The sequence below is a fragment of the Urocampus carinirostris genome, chromosome 9 (assembly GCF_059441175.1).
Source record: "Urocampus carinirostris isolate Australia breed hairy pipefish chromosome 9, RoL_Ucar_1.0, whole genome shotgun sequence".
In the NCBI taxonomy this organism is placed as follows: domain Eukaryota; kingdom Metazoa; phylum Chordata; class Actinopteri; order Syngnathiformes; family Syngnathidae; genus Urocampus; species Urocampus carinirostris.
The window spans coordinates 17967784-17984973 of record NC_142357.1 but is presented as its reverse complement, the minus strand read 5'-3'; the positions used below and the strand labels follow the sequence as shown (position 1 = coordinate 17984973).

General features: G+C 37.7%; 1 protein-coding gene across 5 annotated transcripts in view; it reads right to left on the bottom strand.

Moving 5' to 3' along the window:
• Nucleotides 1-2638: 2638 nt before the first annotated feature.
• Nucleotides 2639-17190, bottom strand: part of atp11c (ATPase phospholipid transporting 11C (ATP11C blood group)) — a 48519-nt gene continuing 33967 nt past the window's right edge. Inside the window, exons 20-31 of one of the 5 annotated variants that reach the window (XM_088344745.1) lie at nucleotides 16813-16987; nucleotides 16527-16629; nucleotides 16305-16450; nucleotides 16163-16222; nucleotides 15313-15440; nucleotides 14792-14927; nucleotides 14662-14727; nucleotides 14474-14577; nucleotides 14246-14402; nucleotides 13517-13607; nucleotides 6823-6855; nucleotides 2639-4701 (exon numbers count right to left, since the gene is read on the bottom strand). In XM_088344745.1, the coding sequence (XP_088200871.1) occupies nucleotides 13518-13607; nucleotides 14246-14402; nucleotides 14474-14577; nucleotides 14662-14727; nucleotides 14792-14927; nucleotides 15313-15440; nucleotides 16163-16222; nucleotides 16305-16450; nucleotides 16527-16629; nucleotides 16813-16987 (1165 nt within the window). In that variant the 3' untranslated portion in view covers nucleotides 2639-4701; nucleotides 6823-6855; nucleotide 13517. Of the gene's footprint in view, nucleotides 4702-6822; nucleotides 6856-8548; nucleotides 8658-13516; nucleotides 13608-14245; nucleotides 14403-14473; nucleotides 14578-14661; nucleotides 14728-14791; nucleotides 14928-15312; nucleotides 15441-16162; nucleotides 16223-16304; nucleotides 16451-16526; nucleotides 16630-16812; nucleotides 16988-17190 lie in introns of those variants that run through there. The other 4 variants (XM_088344744.1, XR_015851423.1, XM_088344747.1 and 1 more) reach the window with 4 other exon arrangements.

Sequence of the window (17190 nt, the reverse complement as noted above, 5' to 3'; positions counted from 1 at the left end):
TCTCTATATATTGCTGCATTCACTTTTCCTTCTAACCTGACTAGTCTGCCTTTTCCTGCTGCTGAAAAACATCCCCACAGCATGATGCTGCCACCACCATGCTTCACTGTAGGGATGGTATTGGCCTGGTGATGAGGGGTGCCTGGTTTCCTCCAAACATGGCGCCTGGCATTCACACCAAAGAGTTCAATCTTTGTCTCATCAGACCAGAGAATTTTGTTTCACATGGTCTGAGTCATTCAGGTGCTTTTTGGCAAATTCCAGACGGGCTTCCATGTTCCTTTTACTAAGGAGTGGCTTTCGTCTGGCCACTCTACCATACTGGCCTGATTGGTGGATTGCTGCAGAGATGGTTGTCCTTCTGGAAGGCTATCCTCTCTCCACAGAGGAACGCTGGAGCTCTGACAGAGTGACCATCGGGTCCTTGATCACCTCCCTGACTAAGGCCCTTCTTCCCCGATCGCTCAGTTTAGAAGGCCGGCCAGCTCTAGGAAGAGTCCTGGTGGTTCCAATTGTCTTCCATTTACGAATAATGGAGGCCACTGTGCTCATTGGGACCTTCAAAGCAGCAGAAATGTTTCTGTATCCTTCCCCAGATTTGTGCCTCAAGGTCTACAGACAGTTCTTTTGACTCCATACTTGGTGTTTGTGCTCTGACATGCACACTCAACTGTGGGACCTTATATAGACAGGTGTGTGCCTTTCCAAATCATGTCCAATCAACTGAATTTACTGCAGGTGGACTCCAATTAAGCTGTAGAAAGATCTCAAGGATGATCAGTGGAAAAAAGATGCACCTGAGCTTAATTTTGAGCTTCATGGCAAAGGCTGTGAATACTTATGTAAATGTGATTTCTTAGTTTTCTATTTTTAATAAATTCAAAAAAAGTTAAAAAAAAAAAAAAAAAAAAAAAACTTTTTCACATTGTCATAATGGAGTGTTTTATGTAGAATTTTGAGATAAGAGATTAAATTAAAACAATTTTGAATGAGGCTGTAACATAACAAAATGTGGAAAAAGTGAAGCGCTGTGAATACTTTCCGGATGCACTGTATATATATTTATTACTTTAATCACTAAAAATAAAGTCGCCATCCCGCTGCTTCCTTATACTTTGTGCTTGTTTGAGAGGATACCATCTTCGATCTTTTTCTGTCAATTACAGGTAGTTGTTACAAACTGACATGTATTCTGCCGTTCTGCCTCATCAATGCACACACAGCTGGGCTATGTCACACTTGTAAACAAATACAGAAAATGGTCTATACGATTAATATGTAGCATATACGCTAATTATCTGCAAAGTGAGGCGCTCAGATCTCTTGCCTCTGGGTAGAGGGCAATGGCGAGATCAATGATTTGGTGCTCTCCTTTGCTTCAAACTATAGAATTAGTCATAGTTTAGCTAGCTAACAGCAAGTCAAGGCAGAGGTTTTTTCTCTCATTGCATGGGATGTTTTTCATAATTAAAGATGAGCTGTATGCAACATAGTACTTTGCTGAGCTTCTGCAGAGTGAGGTTCGTAATTCTATTGCCTCACGGCAGAGCGTGATAGTGAGACTAAGAAGAATTTACTTTTATTGTCATTCTTTGTAACCATGCACACAGAACGAAACGCAAGCCGATGCAGCCGCATTGATGCTTTTATTAAAAATGAGCACCATCAAGACTTCATCTATTCATCTGCACTGCTTATCTTCAGTAGGGTCACGGGGGTGCTGGAGCCCATCCCAGCTATCTTAGGGCAGTGGACACCCTGAAGTGGTTGCCAGCCAGTCGCAGGACACAGACAGACAACTCACTCGCTTATTCACAACTAGGGACAATTTGGACTGGCCCATTAACCTGACATGCATGTTTTGGGAATGTGGGAGGAAACCAGAGTGCCCGGAGGAAACCCATGCAGGCACGGGCAGAACATGCAAACTCCACAGAGGGAGGCTGTGGTAGCTGGACCCTGAACCTCCACAACGTGGAGCTGCGCACTAACCACCCATCCACCAGGCTGCCCAAAACAAATATCACGCACATCATTGGCATGGATACCAAAATTCTAAAATTACACATATACTCAAAGAAAATGTATTTAACAAAAAGAAAAATACATGGTATCTACTGGTTCAATCTTATAATGTATTTTAAAATGGTTGGCTTGGAAAAAAAGAAAACTAAATATTCTGTGGGTGCGTGGAAATCACATGAAGTAGAAAGGGTCAGTCAAGAGGTTGCTAGGAAGGGTCAGTAGCTCATGGTGTTGTGAGCAGGTGTTTTCATGACATGTCTTCGTTTGCTGTTTTTGCAAAAATTAAAAAGTTATTTTGTTTCCATTTCCACATGCAAACATGTAAAAAGTGATAGAAATTCATTTTATAAATTTTTTTCAATGAATTTTCTTTGCACAAATTATACACTTGCTCTTGTAAAATCAATGTACAATGATATCAAATGAAAGGTACTAGTTATGCCAAAGTGCAACCTAAAAAGACAAACTTGCACACATGGCAACTGCAGACAAGGAATCCTGAGCCCAGAAGCGGCCACATGGTTGATCCAGATTAGCCTTCCTGCCATCTCATGACTGCAAAGCGTCCGCTTACGGTGATTAAAGAGCACACCAACACAGAAACAAGTGCAGCCTCTTTCTTCAAAAACTGTCTTTATTACAGAAAAAAAAACCTCCAGGATTTAAATAGAACTTCGATACATTCATCTTCGAGGTTTCCAGGTGCATTGAGGCTTGCAAGCCAAAAGGGCACAAGATGGTTCAGTGTCCATTAACCTCTTGGTTTTTGGTATTTTGATGTTGTTTTTTTTTTTACAAAAAGTGGCTGTGAAAAGAGACAGTTCAAAATAGCATCTTGTGATTAATTCTCTTGTTTAGACAAGCGCAACATTAGACTCCATCAAGGTTTTAAACACAAAAAAGTAACCGGCTTTTCTGATGCCACTTAAAGGTTGTAAAAGCTTCAGAAGAAAGCTAGCTCCCATTTTTCTCCCAGCACGGTGTAGTCTGGACGGAGCCAAATAAAGCAGAAGATCAAAGCCGTTTTGTCCAAAGACATTATAGAACAAAGGTGAGTAAATGCCTTAATAAATATGTGACAATGTGAAAATAACATTCTTGATAAAGTGTATTTTAAAGTATTTATATGGCTTAATGGAATGTATTATTGTACAGTATATAATATAACCTCCTCACAGTGGATGGCACTGTACACCGACTGAGGTCCATGTGCCTTCTCAACCATTTGCCTTTCTTCAACATTGAAGCAGTGGTTGAAGAAATTCATCAAAACTCGATACATTAAAAGTACAAGTCATTCAAGCTGCTTACCAAGCCTTAAAAGCATTTGGGTACATCTAGCTTCATTTAAAGAGCAATATGTGCTATGCTGTTTAGAATGCCGTTTTTAGAATTACCGTGTTTTGTTTCAACTCGTGAACACGGATTTTAATATAAGTTGACCCACAATATGTCAGATACCAAACCAAAGATTTCAACATTTGGATTTGAACGCACTGAAAAATGCCGGGAGCTTCCTGGGTGCCAATAATCATTAACCCCGTTGTCTAGTGCAGACTGTTCACTGAGTATGCAATTCTACTGATATTTGTGGTAGGAAGCAAACTCTATATGTGTGAACTGATTTTTCCCACCCCTATTTTTAGTAGATGTTTTGGGCATCTATAATAATTTCTATTCATTTGGAAGATACATTGAGGTGTTTTATCACAAGCATGACCATGGGACAAAGTCTAATCTTAAGTCGAGGTACCACTGAATTTGGAAAAAATAAAAGCAGTTTTATCAAGTAAATGCTCAAACCTTAATAATGGCCAATATTCAAGTAGTTCCAAAGACATTAGTGGCTTATTAAGAGCCATTTTGTTGAAATGAAAGTAAACAAGAAGAGACAACAAAAGTGTTAGTTTTCTATTTGGATTTTAGCATCTGATAACTGTAAGGTATATCATATATATTAACTCTGATCTTAATTAGACTCTTGGAATGAACAACGCTTTGAGGCGTGACGATTAAGGTCACGCTATAAGCTTTGCCACACTGACCCAAAATCGCTAAACTATTCCTTAATCTCAGATGCGCACATACAAACATTTTTGGACATTTTTGAGCACATGGACACTGTTATAGCAAACTCTCAAACTTTTGGAACCAAAAAAAAAAAAAAAAAAAGTGAAGACGTTATATGTTTTATGACGGGAAACAAGGAACCCTAACCTAAACTTTGCCTTCTGCGATGAGCTTTAACATTCATTGACAAATTTTCACCCCCTCATGCAGTTACGCGTTTGAGTGGTAACGACATCACTGCTTGTTAAAACACAGCAGTTGGATCTTGGGACAAGGCAGCTGTGTATGCATTCATTTTTAGACAAAAGACAAAAATAGGTGAGTCCGTCTTCCTTGTAGAGATTAAAAAAATAATGCAAGTTGCTGCTCTGCAGTCATGCATGGGCGGCGTGTACGCTATAATGTCACAATTGAATGAGAGCGGACGGAGGTTTTCTTTTTCCAATTTCAGAATCAGAAAGTGCCGCTTTTTCCTCCTCCAATGGTGGTCACGCGTCTGACCTGATTGGCATGGAACCCTGAAATGCTGCCACTGCTTCCACAGCTGCTATAGCTTCATTCCCGAGCCTTCAGTTGCTTGTAGGAGATGGGTGCCACGGATGCTGACTGCAGAGGAAAAAAGTGGTCAAGAAATGCTTTTCCAAAGAACAAAAAGTCAGAAGAAAGGAAATTCACTGCAACCAGATGCACATAAATATCATTAAAGACAATTCTTCTAATTGAACTATGTTCTGTAACACAGAGGTGGCAAAAGTACTTACTGTACTTGAGTAGTCAAGTGAGCAAAATCCATACATTTGCTATAGCCCGAGTACCTTGTCAATTCCTTTACCCAACTCATTCAGTGCCATACAACATAAATCCAACCATGTCAAGTGCTGCGGAATTTGTTAACTGTAAGGCATTCACGAGGGGAGCTCATCTGAGACGTGGACTTTTAAGCGTTGTAATGACGAGTAAATCCCTGTACGAGCTGCCATCGCACCGCTTTAAATGTGACATCAGCTTAGCATTGAAGACGTTTAAGAATACTGTATTTATTCATGCATAAGGCACATTCTGTAAATGCAAAATACCCTATTTGTGCAATGATTGATCAGTTTAATAATAACAGTGATTACAATTGCAAAATATTGGATGTAATGTAATCAAATCTGAGTCACAGCGACGAGAGCAGATTGCTAACCATTAGTGATATAGATGACGAAAGCAAAGACATTAGGTGTAATCTCATTATCACTCTACTTTTATTCATGGTTCAAGAAACAAGAGAATGGAGAAAACAGAAAGTCGTCCTGGAAGTATCAATGAGAAAAACCTGGTGTATTTGATTATGAATCGGACTTTGAAGGACATTAAACACAATGTACATTTTATGTTGGTATTGTGTTCATAGTTTACATTGTCGCTAAATGATTTTAATCCTGGCGCACGTATTCTATATTTGCAAAATGCTTGGTTTGAGCTAAAAAAAAAAAAAGTGAAACTAAATTTTGGACCAATTTTTGATCAAGAATGAGGGGTATGCATTGGACACAAATAAATACAGAGGAAGCAATGCCACAGATGTCAGACTCTGTAGTTGACAAGTTAACATGGCTGACTCTCAAACACAGACAGCGCCATTTACCCTAGTATGTGTTTTGGTGGTAAAAAAAATTGTGTCTTTCCCAAAACAACTGTTGCTGCGTACAAAGTATTTCACAGAAAATAAAATCAGGTCCCCACCATTTTTTTTAATAAAAAGTTAATCCACACTATCATCAGTCTCTTAAGCCTGTAAAGCAGGGGTCTCCAATGTGGTGCCTTCGGGTACCACATTGGAGACCCCTTTCCACTCTGCTTAACTATTCAGGATGCCCACTAAGCACAGCTGAGTTGCCTACGGACATGTTCTGAAAATAGCTCATCAGTACTGGGTCATTGTGATGTTTTAGTAAAATTATTTTTGTAGTGGTTGACTCAGTACATTCAACCGTTTACACATGTTGAGCATGGCAAAATGCAGATAGAGCATAAAATAAGATATGGATATTATTGTCTAGAAGACAAAGCCACAGAAGTGAAATGCTTTGGATTTCATTTAAAATGCTGCTAACAAGTACATTGCTAAGAAAACTATTACTTAAAGTTGTCTTGGTTGTCTGTTTGCTGGTCATTTTGTAAGTATATTCTAATATTGCTTGTTTAAACTGCACAATTCTTCAATAATTTTGAGAAGTGAAATTGTTTTTATCTGGTCACAGCTTGTAATTAGGGTGCTACAGTGGGTCCTGAAGGCGCAGCATTTGAGAACCACTGGTCTTAATGGCTTAGAAACGCTGTTCGTCATTGCTAGTAAAATTTCTACTGGTTGGCTTATTTTCAACATTACATTAAAACAAAAGTAAAGACCGCTGTTGGTTTTTAAATGCACTTGCAACATACATGGGTAATTTTACAAAGACTAGTTAATTAACCAAAAAAAAAAGAAATCAGGGTGGGAAATGTTCTTCCATGTTGTTATTTATTCCCTGACAGTGGCTGCCATTAAGCTTCCAATCATGTCTAAAATCACATTTCTTTATATTTTGGAATGTATTGTCATGCCTAGTGCATTTTAGGTGAAGAAAAAAAACATTTTTCAAATATGGTGAAGTTGGGATATTTGAAATAAAGTCAAGTACAGTCAGTAAGTGGACTTCATTTTGCCACTCTGCTTAACTTTTCTAAATCATTTTACTTTACCTGGATGCGCACTGTAGGTCATTCATCAGGCAGCTAGTTGGGGAAAAGAAATGAGGGTTAAGTGCCTGATACCATTGTTCAGCTGCACATATAAAAGTCACGGGGCGGTCACACACTTAGCTCAGGCTACAGGATGTAGTCAAAACACACACACACACAAACAAGAACTATGACTATGAAAAAGAGAAAAAAAAAATTGATACCATGTGACCACACAGCTGTGAGTTTGGATGTTCACATTGCAGACAAAGAGAATAGGTGGAAATATTAAGCTTCCATCAGATAGGAAGTTGTTTGCATTGTTGTAAGCCAAAAATAACACTGAACAGTTATGAAAACATTTGAACCACCTGCAATATGAACATTTTGTGAACTGAAAATTGTGTTAATAGGAGAAAAGCCTATTAGTCATAGAAAAAAAACACCACTCTCTAAATCAAGGTCAGCCCCTTTCGTTTCCCGAATATTTTGATATTATTTTTTTATAGTGACGTAGTACTATTTTGTCATACTTACTGAAAATCCAACAGGGCATTTTATTCCTGTTACCCTCATCAAATATATATATATATATATATATATATATATATATATATAATGCAGTTGTACCATTTTCGTTGTTTAAACGTGTTTGTAACTCAATATATTGCATTTACATTTTTCTTTCACCTTATGATTATAAAACAAGCTGTGAACATGTCTTAACGTCCCCGTGATATAATATATGCGCTTACACATTAAAAACTAAATTATCTTTGTTGAAAAGTCATAGTTTAATTGTTTTACGTTTAGTTAATCGGTAAACTTCAGTTGGGAGAGGTAGTAAACATCTTGGAGATTTTGTGAAGTTTTTTTTTTATTACTTATGAAAATATAACTGTTCTTAAATTTTGCTGATAAAGCAGTGATGGGAAAATTATTAAAATTGTCTTGGTAGTCTGTTTGCTTGTCATTTTGTTTTGTGTTTTTTAAAAAATGTGAATATACTCTACTATTGTTTAAACTGCAGAACTGAAATGTACTTACATTTGGAATGAAGTCACAAGAAAAAAAACAAGTTAATAGCTCATTATAAAAAAAGTAAAACAGCAAAGATAGGTAACATTTCTATTGATCTGATGGCACTACTACACTCAATGCATAAACACTACAAAAATTAATAAAAAATAAAGGAGAAGTCCAATGTGACGACGTTAAAAACCCAATTGTGGCTTCGTACAGGACAAAGATGTGAACTATTGCCTCTCTTCAAGTTTTGTTTCTCGTGTGCTGTATTCTGCCCACGGTGCACGCTAATACCGAAGGCACAATTGAAACATGCACACAAGACCACGTTACAGTGCTACAATCACCGAGATGGAATTCTAGGCCTGCTAAAACGTTACACACCAACAATGTGACCCAACAACACAAGCAATTTGATTTTTAGGAGCGGGTTCAGGAGGGAGCAAGGCGGTCGGCATCAAAAGGGAGGCTGAACAGAGCAAGTTGGCCATAGAAGCAAATTTGGAGGTTTTTACTAGGAATGCTAGTTAATTTGATCTAAATGTTGCGTCTCTTCAGCCAACCAATATCAGCCAGCAAAACAAAAGCAAACAACAGAAGTTTGGAATCAGTGACCAGTAAGATTAAGTTAGGAGCCATAACTGCTGATACATCAACTGACAGGGCCTTGAGGTTTGTAGCCAGTCTAATTGGCCTCAGAGACCCAGCGATGGGCCGGTACCTGATTCAATGACAGAATTGGACTCGTCTGTAAATGTTCTCATGAGCAGAGGCCTGGCTGACGACGGCGGGGACGGGATGCCACCCGCATTCAACACAACTGGATTCCTCTGGAAGGGTGAGGCAAGAGGACACCACAGACGTGACTAAAGCTTGCAAGCATACGAGCGAATTTTGGGGACATGACCCAGAGTTATCACTAATGCACATTACAGTAACACTTACACACAAAAGCATTTGTTGTACACATGTATACATACACTAAATTGAATCCCTTCAAGTACTGTATCGAAATACACTTTTAATTCACAAAAGCACTTCTAGACTATTGTAATTTGGCCAGAAATTTTAAAGTTAACCTTATAGCTTATATACTTTAGAATACGGCAGACAGTAATTATAGGTATGCGTCACTATACTGGAAATGCATACCATAGTTAAAGGTATGCGTTACATACAAGGTTTGAAGCTAACACTGTATTTGTGTAATGCTTGATCAAATTGTTAAACATCGCTGACCTTATTTTGCAAAACATTTCATGCACCAGGAATCGTACCAGAGAAGTGGCGGTCCACCAGTGGTAGAGACGACATACAACAAGGCATTGGAGCTTATCTCATTGTTACACTATTTTTACAGTGCAAGGAACATTGTTTTGCATAGAACATTCTGATATGTTAAAGTTAAACAGTCTATCTACTTCTCCATGAATGTTAGTGAAAAAAAAAAATACTATACAATGCTACAAAATACTATACAAGCTCTTTTACGTATGCATACATATTAAACTGAGAGGTTAATGATGCATATGTGAAGTGGAGAGACGGTGTATCCTATCAGAATGCACTATGCAAATTAGTATTGTGACACTGTAAACATAATGTGATAATAGGATAAGGTTTGATGCAGGGGTGTCCAATATGGTGCCCGCAGGCACCTGGCTGCCCCCTCAAGATAGCTGAGGTGCCCGTGGACCTGTTTTGAAAATAGATCACCAGTGCTGGGTCTGTGATTTTCTAACCACCATCATGGGAATAATTGTACTAGTTTTTTTATTTGTAAAAGGAAATGTGGCAAAACGAACAAAATACAAGAAGCAACGTCCAACGAAGCAGATATGTTTTAGGCAGATTTATATTCATTGGGTATCTCGTTTCAGACTAATCACAATGTTTTTCTGATCGGTATATTTTAAAATGGTAAAGACAAGTATTGTTTATCAAAAGTTGAGCGGGCAGTCGAAACATTAAGGGGTAAAGTACCGTATATTATTAAAAGTGTGTACTCTTTCTTTGTAAATATCTCATTTTAATGTGGGCACATGCAGCTTACGTATGCACACAAGGTGTTTTCCTTTTAAAATGTACTGGGTGCGGCTTGCAAGCATGTGCCATATGTAGTCTGAAATATACAGTAACCCCTACTTTCAATAATTACCATGGTCATAACATAGTAATAAAATGATAAATTATTATTTTAGGAATGCATATAAACACTCGAGTTCCCCTTGCGCTAATTAGTAACAAAAAGTAGCTCTCAGCTTGAAAAAGTTTGGAGGCCCCTGGTCTAATGCCATTTCGTATGTCATCTGGTAGTCTTGTAGTAACATTTCAGCGCTCTCACCACCACAATTCAGATTTTATTCTCATTGCATGCAATGTTTTGTGATTCAAGGTAGCGGCACATGAATGCTCTGAATGAATTACCATCAATGCACTGCACGAATTACCACGAGTGTACTGCATTAATTAATGCATTGCATTAGTCAGTATTAATGCATTGCATTAGTTAATATTAATGCATTGCATTAATTTAAGGATTGCATTAATATGACCCCGTACACATGGAAGCTTTTACTGTAGTTGAAATCTAATGCGCATTATAGTTCGGATGTTACGGTATATTTATTCAGTAATGTTTATAGTTAGTTCACAAAGACAAAAATTAAAATAGTAAGAGTACTACATGCACATGTAGGGTCAGAGAGCACTGGGCTTTAAACAATATCACAATTTGTCATTGGTTTTAGGCATAGTGGCTTCATTTTTCTTTTCTTTCAGAACACTGTAAGAGCAGTGTGGTTAGATTAAAAAAAGGCTACTAAGAGAAACATCCACATCATGATGCTTACATAGATCTGCTTCACAGACTTTGAATTTTACTTTGGCTGGAATATTTGGGATTGTCTGCAAAATAAACCACTGGACCAGAAGAGAGTGCCTTTTATTCGCTCACAAAATATTCCTACATCTCTCATTGTGGTTTTTATACTTTTTTTTCCTGGCATTATTCGCATCGTTTTTATTAAGTATTTCCCCCCAAATGAAGGATTTTGAGCACAGGCTTTTTACTAATTACCTGAATTAATGATTAGATAAGCCTTAGCAAACATTTTTTGGAAAAAAAAACATTTAGCATATGAGAATTGAATTAAGTCAATATCAAAGTGGTCCTTGAATCCATAAAAACGTATTTTCAGGACTGAGTCTCTCAGGAGTATAAATTGCACCAGCCAAAAGATATATTGTTAAGAGGGAAAAATCATGTATAAGGCGCACAAGGCATATAAGTCGAATTTTTGGGAGAAATATATTTGATAAAATTCAACACCAAAAAAATACATGTCACGTTGAAAGGCAATTCAAAAAAATTAAAATAGAGAACACGGTATACTAACGTTACACGTACGTGCAAAAGCTCGTCAGTAAAAAAAAAAAAGACACATAAAATAAGTTATCCAGGTAACAAAGATAAAGAACATTCTTATCAAAAAATCAGTTTTACCCCAAATCACTAAATCTAATGAAATATTTACCCTCCGTGTCATTTTTACCAGTAATTAACTTCTCCAATTTGGGAGAAAGACGGATGATAAGCCCCTTCGCTTCCTCTTTCCGCTGTTTGAAATTAATCAACACAGGCCTAGAACACCATCTTTTTTGTTAAGTGTGAAAATATCTTGTTGAGTGATATACAGTAATGTTGATAAAAATATAAAACTCAATGATATAATAATGTGTTAATAATTTAACATACAAGTCTCAGCTAAAGATAAGTCGCACCTAGTCCGTAAAATATTTCTCTTTTGAGGGCATATGAAAGAAAAAATATCTGAAATTAGTTAACAAACAATTTAGCAAATATGAATATTTTAGTAGTGCATGACAAAAAATATGTCAGCTACATGTGACAGTGCATTTTTAGATTGTGGGTGAAAGTATTTTTGTAGAATGCATTAGAATTCTAAATGGTGTCACTCATGGCCCCTTAAACAGGCTTACACAGACATTGTCTTACTCCATCTTATAAGACACATGCAGTACAAACACACAAACATGGAAACAAAGACGAAGATAAAAGATTTTTAGAAATCAAGATGGTACCCATTTCTGTAGTTGCTTACATCAAAGCACAGATTTGAGATTGTAGTTACTGTACCACATATAATGTTGTATAGATTAAGGTAAAATATGAATTTCTGTTTCTGTACCTCATCTACAACCCCCAGCAAAAAGTATGAAATCACCAGTCTTGGGCAGGCCCTCACTCAGACACTTTATTCTGGAGAAATAACTCAGATCACTTACATGAAACAATCGTAAGGTCATTGCAAACACATTGGCATTGAGAATCAATAAAATAAATTCAGAAAAAAACATTGCAATGGTCAGTAAATGATACTTTTATAGAGCAAGTGTAGGGAAATAAATATGGAATCACTAAATTCTGAGGAAAAGTATGGAATTAGTGTATTTTTAGTAGAGAATATGGACACACCCAGTCAAATGGCACTGGGGAGATGGCTGTGGTCTAATCTGCAATAAATGCACAAGTTTACATTGACATTTTGGACAGCGTTTTTCTTCCTTCAATTGAAAAAATGTTTGGGGATGAAGAACTAATTTTCCAAGATGACAATGCATCATGCCACAGAGAAAAAACTGTGAAAGCATTTCTTGGAGAAAGACGCATCTAGTCAATGTCATGGCCTGAAAATAGCCCAGATCTCAATCCAATTGAAAACCTGTGGAGGAAATTGAAAAAAATTGTCCACAGCAAGGCTCTGACCAGCAAAGATGATCTCGCAACTGCAGTCACAGAAAGTTGGCACCACATTGATGAAGAATGGCGTCTATCACTCATCAAATCCATGCCTCAGAGACTGCAAGCTGTCATAAAAGCTAAATGTGGTGCAACTAAATACTAGTGAAATGTTTTGGTGGTTATTTCTTTGTCTGTTTTTCATGATTCCATATTTTCTTCCTCAGAATGGAGTGATTCCATATATTCTCCACTGTGCTTGGTCTATCAAAGTAGCATTTACTGAACACCACATTTTTCATTCCTTTCTTTTAGTGTTTCCGAATGCCAATATATTGGACTTTGAAATGACCTTACGATTGTTTCATGTTTGGTATCGAAGTTTTTTTCTACAGAATAAATTGTCTGAGGGAGGGTTTGCCCAAGACTGCTGATTCCATACTTTTTGCTAGGGGTTGTAGAATTTAAAAAGGCATACAAAAAACACTATATGGCTCTAGATTACAAAACATTACCTCAACCCAAGGCTGCCCAAAATTTTGCAGTGCACAAACACACAAATAGACGAACAAGATGTCGTGGCCAAAATGGGAAGCATGTCCGTAAATTAGCTGACAACTTAAGCCTCATGCAAAGACGGATGCGAAGATGTTCAGAACAGACCCGACTCAACATGCAGTGGCAGCAGACAAAGCTGGTAGGAGAAAAACTGCTGACCCACACAATCACACACACAAGAACGAAAAGGTTGATGGACGCCCGACCATTCTATATTATGTGGGGAAATCAATATGTGGGAGAGTTGGCCGATTTCATAAATCTTTCCCCAAAGGGCTATTACACGGAGGATGAGAAAGAGAGACTATAGGGAACAAAAAGTGCAGACACAAAAAGAGCAGGAAGAGCCAACAGAAAAAAGAAAGAGACCTCAGTCCCTCCACGAGAAGCTGTGAGAGCTAGCGGTCTGCGACAACATGAAGATAGTTGAAGTCCCAGAGGAAGGAAGGCGGCGCTTCATCTTTGAGAAGACCGGAGGGGTCCAAAGAGGATGCAAAAGCAGAGAAAGTGAAGCAGAGTGAAGACAAAGTGTTAAGAGAAGAAAGCGCTTTCTGGGTGGAAAATTAGTTATGAAAAAATTCTGGGCCTCAAATTGACATTAAAATGTGAGCATTAAACCAATGTTAGATACACTTGTACTGTACATCTATATCTAATGCATCTGATGTGTCTGCAAATAAAATAGTCATTACACAATTCATACATTGAAATTATACGGACACTAAGTTTAAAATAATATCTTGAAGACAGAGATAAGAGGGGTAAATATTTGTTTAACATAAACAAGGCCCCTATAAAACCACCCAAACAAGTGCATACACTGAAATAGTGCTGTGCTTATTTTAACTCATTTACATTTGTAATTTGCTGATATCTGTGAATGTATTATTCACAAAGCAGCAAATAAATATTTAGATTGATTTTTTTCAATGTATCCATTGACTCATAGGTATTTTCCCAAATAAATTGTAGATCTTTCAGGTTGAGAATGTACAGGTGTATCTAATGTTAAATTGTTTAAATCGGCCTGTGAGCAAGACCAAAAACGAATATGTTAAAACACTCTGCAATAAGTGTCTGTGTGTGTTTAAGCGTTACCTGTTGAGTAAATGGAGTGAAGGGCTTGCGCAAGACGACCAGAAGCATCTCTGGCAGGAGGCTGAGCACGATGAGCACAATGATGACCAGCCAGGCTGACACTGAACTCAGCATGGTGGCAAAAACGAAGTACATACGCTGCTGTCTTAGGAAAGGCCTATCAAAAGCCAGGAGGCACCACGGTTAACACAGAAGCAAACAAGGAACGAGATTCAACTGTTCACTCACCAAATAATTCCTCCCCAAAAAAAGCTGAAAAGCATATAAAACACAAGAGACCCCCATATTACAAAGTGGTTGATCCAGGTCCAGTGCCTTGTATCAAGAGCAAGCTACAACAGAAAACAAGGGAAAATACAGTCAGAGGTTTGTTCAGATACCTTTGTTGCAAACCATTCATTAAAGCTACTTCTTACCTTTAGTGTAACAGTGAAGACAAGGACAGTGAAGACAATTGTGCCATATGACCAATTTCCAAAGACCTGAATGCAAAGTAGGTGAGCGTCAATTTAGAGAACATCAAAGTGACAAGAATTGAAAACATACCTGTCCGTCATCATGCAGGGCAGAGTTTTTAAACAAACATCGAACACCAAAGAAGAAAACAAAACCATGGAAGACCCCTAGTAATGTCCAGTAGATGAAAGGCCTCCATCGCAACATGGCGTTCTTCCGAATCTCTCTTAAAGTGTCAATGACAAACAATCAAATTACCATGAAACATTTTACTGCCATGACAACATTTTTTATAATCTTGTTTTTAGTATACAACATGAATGCGTGCAGGAAATAATTGTTACAAGCGTATCGCGACAAAAAAAATATAAAAATAAAAAATAACGGAAAATTGAAAATTGCCATTTACAACCACAATACTATTTTTGATCATAACAGCAAAAATACAAAAATAATAAAATAAAATGTGATACATCATTGCTATTTAGGGTTGCAACATTTTAAAATTGAAGAAAATGCATAGTTGTTTGTATGGTTGGGGGGAGAAATTACATTTCACTGCCTACAAATATTTTATTCTAGAGCAGCTATGGGAAGTTTCTGAGATTTACCTGTAGAGGGGAGCATTGCTCAGCAGAGACTGGATACTGATATGCTGCTCCAAGAGGCTGTAAGCCAGGATGGGCATAGAGGTGAAGCAGATGTTGTACATCGTCAGATAGGCTGCATCATAGAGGGGCTAAGGAGATTGCACACAATGCAAGGGTGTAAGGGAATGAATGGGGAAAAATTGGGGGAAGGGATGGGGCAACCAGGGGTTAATATTATGGATGGGACAGACTCACAAACATACACTAAACAAAAATAAAATGACAAAACATGTCTTGTCGAATTTACAACACTACAATGTTAAAAAAGAAAATGCAGGCTTGTCACTAAACTATTTCTTTTTATCATTATTGAGAAAACAAACACAGATGAGCTGGATAAAATAAGTGGGACTTAAATGCAATTTCGGTGGGCGTTGAACTGGGGGATTTCCTATTCAGTTAGGTAATACTTAAAAACGTTTGCCTGTAGGCGTCTGCTATGGAAACAAGGGATGTCAATTTAGATGTTTATGATTATTTAATTCCCTTTTCTGCATTTATACAACCATACTTGAAAGCACGATGTGATATATGGGACATGGGTGATTTTTGCTGAGAAAATCATACATCATAGATGTACAATCGTGGCTAAGCAATTGTAGAGTGAGTTTTTAAGTAATTTTTCGTGATAAAGTGCATTGTTTGCACATTCCCCTAACACGCGAAAGGTGGATGATTGGCGCCAACAGCCTGTACTTAATAAAGACACACCACAGAAAGTGGTGCCCCTATGACTTTAGTGGTTAAGGGATACACCCACCATTGATTCAACTTAGAAATTGAAAGGTAATTTTGCATGGTCATTACTCACCTGCTGGGAATGGCCACAGAAAAACTGGTACAAAAACTGAGGTAAGATAAAGCACAGGTTCTGTGGGCAGATTGAGGATTGTAAATATCAGTTTAGTACAATCTTAGTATTTATGGTAGCCTGCAGACTTTTAGTCCCGCACCTTGTAAAAGAAATATTGAACCAAATGTGCAATGCGAACATAGTACAGATGCCCATGGGCCAGCAAGAGTTTTTTTAGGTGCTTGAGTTTGGGGATGGCATAGTCACTGTTCCTCACTGCCTGTCGACCCTCTTTACCCTTGATGCCTGGTACAAAAATATATATTTAATACTTTCTGGGTGCAGAGCTTGTGTATGTCAGATTGAGCATGATATTTCTCACCAATGCCCACATGAGCTTCTAAAATCATGCTGACATCATTGGCACCATCACCAATGGAGAGAGTAATCGGGCTGCCCTTGGAGTTCTTCACTAGTTTTACTACCTGAAAGGGTGAAATTACAAATCATTTTAATTGTGTGATGTGCAAATCTATGCTGGCTAAAAGGAAAAAATGCCAAATTGAGAATCTGAGACAGTTTTTATCCCATTCATTAACATTTTTCCTTGCACCACAATGAAATATTTATCTGAAGTTTAATATATGCCCTGTGAGTGATTTACAGACCTGGGCCTTTTGCAATGGAGCCATGCGACAGCATAGCACAGCAGTACAGTTTTGACAAATCTGCAGGAAGAGGTTCCTGTAGTGGCTGGAGTTGGAATCGGTAGAGTTGAGCACCATTGACAGAGTAGCTCCGTCAATAATAAATCCGTAGTCATGGCTGGCAACAGACCAGTTCCTGTTTGGAAAAAATAGTAAACGAAAAGATTAAGTTATTGTTAACCAGACCATTGTGTGAAATCTGGTATTCTTGCTGATTCTGATTCATATATACTTTGTCATTCGGAAGGTTGTGTGGAGTTTTTTTTAGGGAGTTTACTGAAACAAACTTCAAGTTGCATTAATAATTACTTAACACCACCACAATTTTATTTCTACAAT